We start from the raw sequence: 13,368 nt of genomic DNA, 5'->3' as shown, positions 1-13,368 counted from the left end.
ATAAATAAGAGGATTATTTTTCCCTAACCAGGAATGATTTTTATATGGTAACACAACACTAAAGATTTCTCCTTCATTTACTCTTCCAACTAGGAAGTCAAAAGCATTCATTACTAGCTTCCTCTGTTGGACATTGTGCTATGTATCAGGGACACAAACATGAGCAAACTAGAGGTCTCTAGAGAGAGAAATGTATGTGCATGCCTGGGTGTGAGTGTGGATGTGGTATGTATGCACTACTGAGTCACAAGTAATAGAGCAAGAACAGGCATACAGTGTCCACAGCCATGAAAACCAGAAACTATGATAGAGATACAGGTGATTCACAGACCTGCGGACCTAAACAACTCATCCTCAAGGATTTCACCAGTCATCTCAGAGGTAGTCTTTGGCAGGCTCAGAGTGAAGGATTAAATATTCTGGGCTAAGGTTCTCAACCATGGCACTACTGACTGACATTTTGGACTAGGTAATTATTTCTTATAAGGGTCTGTCCTCTACAAGAATGCCTGATCTCTGGATAGATGTCAGTCATAATCTCCAAATTGTAATAACTGAAAAGATCTCTGGCAGTGCACAATCACATAATTAAGAGAGAACCATTGTTATATGCAGTGGAGGTTTGGGAGGATTGTCAAAGGCAAGAGTGTAGAATCATGAAAATAAGTAGCAAACACTCAAAAGTGTTAGGGCAAACAAATGAGAGCAGATAACTTTGGTGAAATGTCTGTAACAGAGAGAAGAAATGATAATGGGCAGGTGAGTGGAGAATTGATCGCATCTAGAGCAGGAAGTCAAGTTTTAATACAGAATCCCTTCCTTCGCCTTCCAAGGTAGGACGTCACATTCCTAAAAATCTAAATGTCAGTCATTCACAACCAGATGCCTAATAACTAAATTAAACAATGCCCAACCCCATAAGAAAAACAAAGAAGCTGCTGCTATACATGGCTGCATTGCCTAAAATGCAAGTTATCATCTTCCTTATAAAGCTATTGTGCCAATCAAGCATTTGAAAATGAGATTTAATTTATTTACCAAGTAGGTGCTTAAACATTTATGGATACTGTGTTTTAGAAATAAAAATGTTGTTTTAAAACACGAAGATTTCAAGACTACATTGATGTAAAAGGAAATTCCAGTTATTGACTACAGATCTCAGTATTTCAGTTTAATACAAAATTGTGTGCATTATGATATATGACTGTAAAATCTTAGAGAATAGACTATTGATAATTGTTTCAATTTTTCTTTTTTAAAAATACCCATTTTTTTCAACCCAGTTGAATCGAATCCAAATTTTTTCTGTTTTTTGCTTTTCTTTTTTTTATTTATTCTTCCTATTTTCCCCTTTTCTCGTTTCTTTTTTTCTCTCTTTCCCTGTCTTCTCTCTTCTCCCTCTCCCTCCCCTGCTCTCTCCCTTTACAATGCCAGTGGAGGCTTAGATCTGAGCAGGAAAGTTTGTGAGATCATCTCCAATTAATCACAAAATATTAAAAAGCTGAAATTGGAAACTGCATTGCTCAAATGGTAGAACTCCAGCCTTGAGTGAATGAGCTGTCCTAAGTTTAAGCTGTAGTACTGATGCACATACATACATATACACACCCACAACCAAAAAAACATGAAAGAACTATAACTGGAAATTATAACCAGCAGCTAACAAAACAGTATTTCAGTAGTCATCACAAATTTTTGGTTTCATTGGGGAAGCTGAATTGAAGGTCTTGCAAATCTTTCAGTAACCACAAGATCACTAAACTGCACCAATCCTCTTGGTTGAAAAAGAAAAACATTGAGAAATATTACAGCTCACTTACGCATTATAGTTCAGTGTGATGACTTCGGAAAACTTAAGATGGTTCAACCAGTGCTATTCCTTTTTTTTTTTTTTTTTGCTTAAAAATGTGGTATTTTCTTTTCTAGGAAGACAAAAAAAAAAAAAAAGAAAAAGAAACCTTAAAATAAATAACTGCTAGAGATTGGCATTTGGGTGGACAGAATCTTAAAATCTGATGTGTGATGTTTGGCTTTCCCTCCCACTCCTTTCTTTTCCTTGCCCTTCCCTCTAACAACTAAATCAAAAGCTACAATTTGTGTCTGTTCTATGCTCGCAGAAATCCCTTAAGAATGGCCATTCATAATGTCAGCTATATTTAGAATCCAGGGAAACCACACTTTTCAGTGACAGTTGTTTTGTTTTGTATGAAGAAATGAGGTTTGTTGTTCAGAATGGTTTAACATTCACAAAAATGATCTGTAGTTTTTTTTTAATCTGCATCAATTTCCATAGACATTCCAATTTTAATTATTATTTCTGTTAGTTTCCCTATTACAAAACCTGGTCCAGTTTTGTGATGTAGATTTCTTGATCTCAGTGTTCTTTTTTCTTCATTATATTTTTTTACTTACATAACAATCAGTCTGTAACTTGAGAGTGTTGGATGCCTGTCTGTTGAGAAACATGTATGAACATCAGTAAATAGTTCATATCTAAATATAAGATAAAGCTGTGCTTTAACCTATGTGATCTATTTAAATGCCAGCCCACTAAGTACATAATCATTCAGTATCTGTTATACTGAATGATAGAACTATAACCCCTTTAGTGATGTTTTGGTGTTAATTAAGGACTCTTATTATAGCTTTGGATAGTTCTAGCTATTAGAAATTAGAGGGAAATATTGTGTCCACCTTGTTAACAATGCAAAGAAGAATGTGTAGAGAAATGCAAAAATGGAATTGTATACACTTGTTACAATGGAAAGAAGGATGTATAGAGAAATGTATAAATGAAATTGTGTACACATTGTGAATTAAATATTCTTCATTCCTCTTGCTTCTTCATTGCCGTTAGTATCCGTTAGTATGAGAAAGTAAATGTAAACTAAAAGACTTGAGTACTTGATTACAATCCTGTGGATGAAAGGAAGAGGTTGAAAGGAGATGGAGTTTTAGCTTAGCTGTGAATTTCACACATCTGCAATAGTTCTTTCCTGTGAGTGGAAGGGAATATACACAGTTAACTCTCTTTAGACAAGGACCAGACCTGTACTTTGTAAGTTAAAGTAAACTCCACTTGGGAAATTGCAAGTAAATGTTAATCAGAATGAATGATGTTGTGCTCACTGTGAGTAATAAAGAGCCACTTACAGAACAACTGTTATGCCTTCATGAGGAATTAGTTTCATTGAAGTTGCTGTCTTTATGTCTTTTTTAGAAAGTGCAGCAGTATACGTTAATAATTCAAGCTACAGATATGGAAGGCAATCCCACGTATGGCCTTTCTAACACAGCCACTGCCGTCATTACAGTAACAGATGTCAATGACAATCCTCCAGAGTTTACTGCCATGACTGTAAGTACAGTTTCTCATTCAAAGAACTTTAGCTCTTCTTGTTCACTACTGAGTTTTGTCGTGAATAATAAATGCTTTAGATCGAAGTTTGCTTAACCTAATAGTCGAATGACTACCAACTCAGACGTTTCTGTCCCTGGAGCTTTAAAACAGACCTCTGAGTAATTTGGTTCCTTCCTGGTGGCCAACATGGTTAAAGACATTAAATTATGCTGTCTGGAAGAAATCCTAAAAAGACTATGCTGTTGTAACAGGATTCCTATAAACATTTTCAGAGGCATAATCTACATGAACCCGATTCATGCTACTTTTTTTCAGGATATAATTATACCTTTCCTAAAATTGTTTCCAGTAGACTAGTTATTTCCCTTGATCCCATGTTAACCACCCAGACACTCGCAAATGGTTGATATTTTTAATATTCATATAATGATGATATAATTTGTTTTGAAGAATGTTACAGTATTTTAAAGTCAGACCTAAATGCCATGATTACTTCTTATTGCCAATGTTTTCATTTAGTGTAGAGAATAAAGATTTAATGGGGTAGTAAAATTAGGATGGTGTGATCAAGACAGTTTGTCCTTCACTTTTTTGACTGAGGTTTGTCTTCCTTGTAGTTCTACGGTGAAGTTCCTGAGAACAGAGTGGATGTCATAGTCGCCAATCTAACTGTGACAGATAAGGATCAGCCCCACACGCCTGCCTGGAATGCTGTGTATAAAATCAGTGGTGGAGATCCCACAGGGCGGTTCGCTATTCAGACCGACCCAAACAGCAATGATGGATTAGTCACAGTGGTGAAAGTAAGTGCTCTTGGGCCTTCGACAGAAACTCAACAATGACCAGGATGTGCCCTGTCTTTTATTGAGACTTTTCCTTTCAAACATGTCTAAATCCAGATTTTATATGTTTAACTGGTTATATGTTATATTATTGTATATGTATTGATTACTGTAAATCAACTTGAATATTTACTAATGTGAATAGAGTCCCGTTCTCAATAATGTTAATGGAGTTAACATATTAGCAATCTATCAGTTCTTGAAATTTTGATAATCAAAAGCTATTAAGAACCATCTGCCATACCTACAATCCTTGTTTCTACAACCATTGGGATTTTGACAGGTACTGAAGGAATAAGAAGTATTACATGCATAATCAGTAAGTGAATCCACTTGGCTTTAGAGAGAAAGATGTTCCTGTAAGTGACCTGCCAAGAATTATATGCTGATGCATGAATTGAACAGAGCAGAGATTGGAACTTTCCTAAACAAATAATAGAGTAATGAAGAGCACCAGCCCTGGGACCCCAGCTTTTGGTGTTTAATCCTAGCACTTCCTGGTATTTATAAAACCATGCCCAGCTATTAGACCTCTGTGAAACTTGGATTTCTTACGCAGAAAGTGGGACTTGATAACAGCACCCATGTCACAGCAACTTTTGTGGGCAGTGAGCTTTGTACACATCAGAAGACCTATGCATCGTGCTTAGTACATTGCATCAGGGTCAGTTCATGTGCTAATGGATCCACTTGAAGTAGTATAATCTTACTTTCTGGCTCCCTTCATGTCTTATTTAAAATACTTCAAAAAGGGGACATTGAATTGAGACTTTAGACTAAGAGAAAGCTTTGTGCTTGAAGATTTGAGATTAAAAAAAATAGTTTGTTCTGATAATGTGGCTTTTTCATGATCAACTTGGTGGTTTTTAGGCTACCAGCCATGGCATGAAAGTTTTCGGTGCCCTTTCTTTCCTGTTATTATTGCACGTGATGCCTGTTTGTACCTCCACTGAAAGGTGGACAAGAGAAATGCAAAGTGATCACTAGGCTCTAGTAAAAGCGAGATTCAGTGGAACTTTGGAAGTTAATATTTACATGAAGCATTTTCCTGTGTGTTGCATCAATATGGAGTGTTGTTCTCAGATTTGGGACTTTTATAAACTATTAAAATACTCAAAATTATTTTGGATGACAGCCAACTTTAGTTACTAAATAAGAGGGAACAAAAAAAATAAAAAGCCTTCCACCTAGAAACACTTTTATTTTCAGTACCCGGGTTTGAACTCATGACCAGTATGCTGTCTCTGAGCCTTTTTGCTCAAAGCTAGCTCTCTACCACTTGACCCACAACTCCACTTCCAGCTTTTTAGTGATTACTTGGACATGAGTCTTACAGACTTTCCTGCCTGGGCTGCCTTTAAATTGTGTTCCTTAGATCTCAGGCTCCTGAGTAGCTAAGATTGCAGGCATGTGACACCAGTGCCCAGCAAGTCTTATTTTTAAAAAGTGTGTGTTGTGCACACATGCACACTCATATGTATGCCTAAATACTTTTACTTCAAAATATGTATTGCAAATTATGAAAGATGCTTTTAAATGGGAACATTTAGCTTTTTTAAAACATCAATATTGGTCTGGGAAGGTGGCTGGCTCAGTGGTAGAGTGCTTGCCTTGCATGCATGAGGCCCCGGGTCTGATTCCCCAGCACCACATAAGCAAAAAGAAAAAAGCCAGAAGTGGCGCTGTGACTCAAGTGGTAGAGCGCTAGCCTTGAGCTGAAGAGCTGAGGGAAAGCGCCCAGGCCCAGAGTTCAGGCCCCATGACTAGACCCCCCCCCCACCAAAAAAAAAAAACATCAATATCACAATTTCTTGCTTTGACTTTTTCTTTTAATTTGTCACTAGCTGATAAATTTCTGTAGATGGAGAGTGGTCTTTGAATCAGTATTTTGAATTCAGAGCCTTACATTTTGATATGAATATCATTATCTATTATTTTGGTCAACAGTGCTGTTTACAAAGAATATCCAAATATTTAGATATAGTGACTAAGTGGATCTGTGTTATAGTCATATGTTTTCTTTGGTAAGCATAAACCTTTGAAGTACCCAAGGTTTATAAATAGAATTAAATTAGAATAAGTATTTCAGTCATTGACTGTGCAAATGTTTGTTTCCCAGAAATTTGAAAGGAACTTTATATTGTGGTGAGTGAAAAACATGTTAATGTTATGGAAATGGAGCTGATAGACTCAACCACACAATGGAAATATTCTTATTTCTGTAAAAATGTGGTTTTCCCTTTTCTTTTTGTTTTTCAGCCAATCGACTTTGAAACAAATAGGATGTTTGTACTTACTGTTGCTGCAGAAAATCAAGTGCTATTAGCTAAAGGAATTCAGCACCCACCTCAGTCCACTGCAACTGTGTCTGTTACAGTTATTGATGTGAATGAGAACCCTTATTTTGCCCCAAATCCAAAGATTATTCGTCAGGAAGAAGGTCTTCATGCAGGCACAATGTTGACAACTTTCACTGCTCAGGATCCAGATCGATACATGCAGCAGAATATTAGGTATGAATTGCCATCTATGATACTTTTGAGTTTACACTACAGTCTCTGTCATGCATAGAACTTATTTAATTACCATATGATTAAGAAACTTTCATTAGAATATGATCTACTGTTTATAAGGAAATCCTATTTTTGTCTTTGGTTTCTCAATTTTAATTGTTTTGAGTCTTACAGAAAACAGTCTATCAAAAGGGTAAGACTCAAGAGAGAGACATTAATTTCTATTAATAAAAATTCTTCTACAGATCTCAACACCCAGAAAAACTTAGAAGGGTATAAATATTTTCCAAGATATTTTAAATTATCTGGAGAATTTTTCCTCTCATTATATTCGTGACAAAGGTACAAATGTAAGAATGATTCTGTGCCTCTATTATTTAACGGAAAAATTCTATACCTTTGTTTCTTCCATCTCTCATTTAAAAATAACTATGTAGCCTGTAATTTTATACCAAGCATCTTGAAAATTACAACAGCAAATAAATGGGGAACTTTCAGATGTCAACAAAATTTATCTCTCTTTCTTATATCAGGAAGAAAACTCATGCCAAAACAAGGATCAAAGAGCTAATTAATTTTATCCTGTACCTTTACAGTGACTTTAAAATGTATCAGTAAAGATGCCCAACCTCAGCAAAATGTAATTTATCCTTCCTGGTGAGGGAGCAGATGACTGGCAGAGCACACCCAATATGACTATGATCCATCACTGGTGATGATAATTTTTTAAATTAGCTCATAATTTATTTAGCTTTTTGAACTGCTGCTAACAGATAACTGTGTATATTCTCCATTTTTCCATATAATGAAGACAATTAAGTAGCTAATTAATAACTATGAGAATCCTATAGCTTTTATCTCTCAAAACAGCATATTTTCTCCAACATATACAGTGGTCATCAGAGATTGAAATGCAAAGGGCAGTTAAATAAATAGAGCTGCTAGTACAGATATACACCTGTGAGATTCTTCTAAAGGATATAGATGTGAGATTTGGCCCTGAGTGGGAGATACTGGTAGGGAATAGGTTTGTGTGGGGATCTCTGGTGAGATTTTGTTAACGTTGTGACAAGGTAATAAGACATTTTAGGAGTTGTGTGTGATATAAAACACAACTTCTGGCTTGGTGCTGGTGGCTCATGTTTGTAATCCTAGTTAATTAAGAGGCTAAGATTGCAGTTTGAAGCCAGCCCAGGCAGGAAAGTCTCTGGGACTGTTCTCACTAATTAATTACAGAAAAAGTTGGAAATATTGTTGTGGCTCAAGTGCAAGGGCACTAGCCTTGAACAAAAAGGGACAGCATCTAGGCCGAGTTTGAGCCCCAGGATTGTCAAAAATAACAAGGACCATCAATTACAATTTCTCCTAAGTTCATCAGTTCCATTGACAATTTAGGAGGTATATTTGATCTGTCTTATCAGCATTTTTGAAATCTGACAAAAGTGTAAGGAGAGATCTACCCAATCAACCTTAGCCCATCATAAGGAAACAGTGCTTTTTCTCTTACCCCTCAAACACCTATGGATATTTTGTGCTCTCACCTGTGTGCCTCTGAGAAGTCACTACTACAGAAATACTGTATTTCTGCTGGGCGCTGGTGGCTCATGCCTGTAATCCTAGCTACTCAGGAGGCTGAGATCTGAGGATCATGGTTCAAAGCCAGCCTAGCAAGGAAAGTCTGTGAGACTCTTACCTCCAATAAACCACTCAGAAAACTGGAAGTGGCGCTGTGGCTCAAGTGGTAGAGCACTAGCCTTGAGCTGAAGAGCTGAGGGACAGAGCCCAGGCCCAGAGTTCAACCCCCACTACCAAAAAAAAAGAAAAAAAGAAATACTGTATTTCTAATCATTATCTACAGAAATGCAAGCTAAAGAGCTGGCTGCAATGTTTTATTATTTATATTTATGCTTTAAAATTTTACATTAAAAATTAAAAACACTGTTCTTTTGTTTTGTAGATATACAAAATTATCTGATCCTGCCAATTGGCTTAAAATTGATCCTGTGAATGGGCAAATCACTACAATTGCTATTTTGGACAGAGAATCACCAAATGTGAAAAACAATATATATAATGCTACTTTTCTTGCTTCTGACAATGGTATGTAATTAAACACATATTACTCATGATAGGGACCTACATACTGGTGAACAAGAATAGAACCTCTTTCATACGTGCATAGAAAATGAGGTTTTCCACAATATGGAATTATCTAGAAAAGTGATCTTTCTTATTCTAAGATTCGCCATTGATCTTTTCTTTTTATTTTGCATTTTAAGCCTTAATTTTTGTTTTCTATTTCCTATTTCCCTTTTCTTTCTACGATAACCTAGTGACCTATAATAAATATTCTTCTTCTTCATGTACCTTCTGGACTATCTGACATTGTGATTCTCAACTTTATTTTCCTGTCCTCCCACACGTTGGTGCCCTATTTACTACAGAGCTTCTCCTGGAGCTCAATATACCAGGACAGTGTGTTTTGTACCTCTTAGTTCATTTTGTACCTCTTAGTTCATTTGCTGCCACCAGGATATATGTCTACAGCAATTGTCTTCTTAGTTCTCTGTCACTGTCTGTCATGAGCTAGAAAACTCTGTAATTTTTATATCTTGCATTTTTTATTTTATTTTATTGTCTAGGTGATGAACATAGGTGTTATAGTTACATAAATAAGGTAATAGGTACATTTATTATCAAATTTGTTACCCCTTCTCTCATTTTTCTCCTGCTTTCCTTCTCTCCCCAGTCTCCCCCAAGTTGTACAGATCATTTCCAACAAAATGCCTTCTATATATTGCTGTTACATTGGTTCCCCCTTTGTCCTTTGTCTCTCCATTTTGTTGTTACCCTTCCCTTCCCTAATTCAGACAAACCTATATACAATACCAGGGTACCAAAATCAAATACAGTGACATCAGGGGATATACCACAGGAGGAAGAACATAGAAGAAACACGAAATCACATAGTACGTCAAAAACAGCAACAGCGAAGAAAAACCTTTTTGTGTCCATGTCTTGGAGCTCATTTCACTTAGCATCATCTTATATGGTCATATGTACATAGCTATTGAACTTTTCTGCTTATCCACTAAGATTCTCCTATATGTATACTAATTATTGCAAATAAGGGAAATCATGGAACTTATGTTTCTTTGGGTCTGGCTTACTTCACTTAATATGATTTTTTCCAAGTCTTTCCATTTCCTTACAAATGGGCGGTGCCATTCTTTCTGATGGAATCATAGAATTCATATATATATATATACATATATCACATTTTCTTGATTTTTTTTCTTACTGGATCTCCACTTGGTTGAAGTTGGTTGGGATAAATAGATGAGCATTTGAAAAAAGATATCCTAATTAAAAAAACCTTACGTAAACTGGATGGTGGACTTCCTTTGCTTTGTCAGCTCTCAGTATGTCATGTGTTCAAGAATTCTAACTGTGGAATTCTACTTGACTTTCTAATTGTAGAATTGATAATAAAGTTTTTGCTTTTTTTTTTTTTTTTTTTTTTTTTTTGCTTTTGTTAAATGGACGTAGTGGTATCTAGCTAACAGCATTTTTTTATTACTTAAATATAGTAGCCTCTATATATAATTCTTTTTAAACAGGGTCTGGCATAAACAAATACCTCACATAAATATTTCTATTATACATGAATTCAAAACAGAATAAAGTCCGTATTTCAAAATATTTTGAAGGTTACGGTATGAATGTGTGTTTAATAAAAATAGATTTCAAATTAATGATCAAGATGTGTAATTTGAAAAACAGTGCATTAAACATTTTTTATAAAAAATAATTGGAAAAAAGATTATTATTGGAAGAAAATCTACTTATGAGAGTGCCAAAGCAATATTCCTTCCTCTTTCTAAAATGAGACCTATGTTCAGTTGTGTGGAGCTGTTGCTATTGTACCTCAAAACATCACATTAGTGTCCCCTTGTTAATTTTTTCTTGGTGTATGTAAACAGTTGCTTTCCTCTACAGTAGAACTTACAGTAATGAATCTTGAACCATTATGCTGAGATACAAAGAGTCATAAAATGATATGTATGTTTGTCCGTTGTGAGTTACAACCAGATTTTTCATTCACTAAGGTAGATCATTTTCTAATCAAAAGGGTATTGGATATGAGAAACAGGTGAGCTGTTAAATCTCTGGAGCTGGAATGCTTTTGCAAATACACTTCACTTAAATTGAAAAACTGGATTTGCAGCCTTGGTTCTGCTCCTTATGATTGGGCAAACACTTAGACTCTCTGTGCCTGTGTTTCATTATCACTAAATGGTTTTATAGTTGCCTATTCTATAAAGCTTTTGCAAGAGTTAATCTAGTGATCATAAATGAAAATATTGCTCAAACTTTCAAATATCATAGTGGTCTCTGTAGAAGTGGAATATTGTAATAAACACCCTATGCTTTTAATTCTCCTGCTCACAGAAATATAAATTCCTTCTCACAGAAGGGGTGGCAAAAATTCGTACTTGTGCACGTCTTATTATAGTGTGTGGACTTACCTAGTTGCATGACTTTGGGCAGGTTACTTAAATCTCTGAGCATTGGTATGCACTGTTATTTATAAAATATTTGTAAATATATATGCTATTTCATAAGTTCAAGATGAAATAATGTAGAGAGCAGCCCAAGCCTTTCTTAAGCAAGTAGTAGACTGGTCAATAAATACTGTCTCTCTCTTCCACTGCGTTTCTTCCAAAAATGAGGCCCTGACTTACTTAACTTGTGAATGGCTGTTACCAATCATAGCTGTTCTGTTTTCCTGTACACAATGTGTTGATTTTCCATCAAGAAGACAAGGTCCCTAAAATCTTGCTTCTTTGGCCTTTCCACCATGCTTGGAGGACTGTGGGATGTGAGGACACTGATAGGTAGTCAGGGCAGGAAAGATGTGAGAATCCATGACAAGGTCATGCATTGTCATCATGCTCAGCTTCCACAGAACAGCACTGGAAACTCAGGATTATCCTTAGGAAGGAAGCAGCAAGTGGCCTTGGTCCACTCTGTGTCGATTCTGTGACAACCAGATTTTGTCTGGGTAACATAGTGATAGGGAGAAAAAAGCCAGAAGGTTTGAGAATTTCACCATAATTGACGTTCATCAGAGAGAACTGTTCAGCATCAGTTGTGATTTTCTCTCTTTTTAGGAATTCCCCCTATGAGTGGAACTGGAACGCTGCAAATCTATTTACTTGATATTAATGACAATGCCCCTCAAGTGTTACCTCAAGAGGCAGAGACTTGTGAAACTCCAGACCCCAATTCAATTAACATCACAGCACTTGATTATGACATCGATCCAAATGCTGGACCATTTGCCTTTGATCTTCCTTTATCTCCAGTGACTATTAAGAGAAATTGGACTATCACTCGGCTTAATGGTAAGAACAGGTTAATTGTTTGAAACACACACACACACACACACACACACAGTTGAGAGGTTTTGAAGCCTAATATAAAAAGTTAATTTTATGCATTTTTAATCTTCTAATTAGATGTATTTTTAAAACTATGTAAAGTTTAAGTGAGATATTAAAAGACCCTAGAGCCAAAAATTAAATACTCCCAAGGCAACATAGTTGTAAATTGCTTTATATAACCAATTAGGGAATAAATACATTCTGGAAAATATTCTGTATTTTTTGTCATATCAAGTATTGACTGCCACACCTTTTGTTTTTCTTCCTTGGTGTAGGTGATTTTGCTCAGCTTAATTTAAAGATTAAATTTCTTGAAGCTGGTATCTATGAAGTTCCCATCATAATCACAGATTCGGGTAATCCTCCCAAGTCCAATATTTCCATCCTTCGTGTGAAGGTTTGCCAGTGTGATTCCAACGGGGACTGCACAGATGTGGATAGGATCGTGGGTGCAGGGCTTGGCACGGGCGCCATCATTGCCATTCTGCTGTGTATCATCATCCTGCTCAGTGAGTGCTTCAATTTACACCATTTGAGTAATTGAATTATGACCTTAGCTTTTCATTCCTTCTGCTTCTAGGATATTCAGCATGATGACTTATAGCTATTGCCTTACAAAATAATTGAACAACCATCCTTGACCTCCCACCATTGTCTTGTCAGTCTTGTACAGAAAAGCTGAGTCTACTTTAAAATAACACACACACACACATACAACACCCCTGAGCATTATGTTAAGCACTTACACACTTGCAGCATTCCTTCCCAGAATTCTCCCTCCATGTTCTTTGTGTGTTTTCTGATGCTGATGGCTTGGGGAGCTTAACAAAACTCTGTTCATAGAAAAATGTGAAGCAGCCCCAAGTCTGAGCACTTACCTTATGATTTGAGTATGAATTTATGGCACGTAGTTGATGATTTGTGAAAATAAGTATATTGCTTTCCTTTCCTTTCCTGCATATAAAGCACAGTCAGCAACCTGCTGCAGTCATGCGAGGATCAAGGTATTTGTTTCTGAAGGGCTGAACAAAATAGGGAGAAATTGTACTTCACACACAGCACATTTGATAATAGAGATGATTACACAGCTCAATAAATTGTCTGTCTTTAGAGTAAGTGTAGATTAAGGAATTGCTCTTTTTTAAGATACTTTGCAATCTTTGGTTCAGTGGAATGCAAGAAATTAACCACTGGAAAGTACTTTA

At 36.1% G+C, this 13,368-nt stretch overlaps 1 protein-coding gene across 1 annotated transcript in view; it reads left to right on the top strand.

Annotated features, from left to right (window-relative positions):
- Positions 1–13,368, top strand: part of Cdh2 (cadherin 2) — a 224,834-nt gene that overhangs the window by 175,453 nt on the left and 36,013 nt on the right. Inside the window, exons 8-13 of the mRNA XM_042675163.1 lie at positions 3,221–3,358; positions 3,979–4,164; positions 6,463–6,716; positions 8,674–8,816; positions 11,891–12,124; positions 12,439–12,672. Of these exons, the coding sequence (XP_042531097.1) occupies positions 3,221–3,358; positions 3,979–4,164; positions 6,463–6,716; positions 8,674–8,816; positions 11,891–12,124; positions 12,439–12,672 (1,189 nt within the window). The remainder of the gene's footprint in view (positions 1–3,220; positions 3,359–3,978; positions 4,165–6,462; positions 6,717–8,673; positions 8,817–11,890; positions 12,125–12,438; positions 12,673–13,368) is intronic.

This window comes from Dipodomys spectabilis, unplaced genomic scaffold, assembly GCF_019054845.1.
Source record: "Dipodomys spectabilis isolate Male_0828 unplaced genomic scaffold, ASM1905484v1 ptg000024l, whole genome shotgun sequence".
In the NCBI taxonomy this organism is placed as follows: domain Eukaryota; kingdom Metazoa; phylum Chordata; class Mammalia; order Rodentia; family Heteromyidae; genus Dipodomys; species Dipodomys spectabilis.
This window is presented reverse-complemented; position numbering and strand designations above follow the sequence as displayed.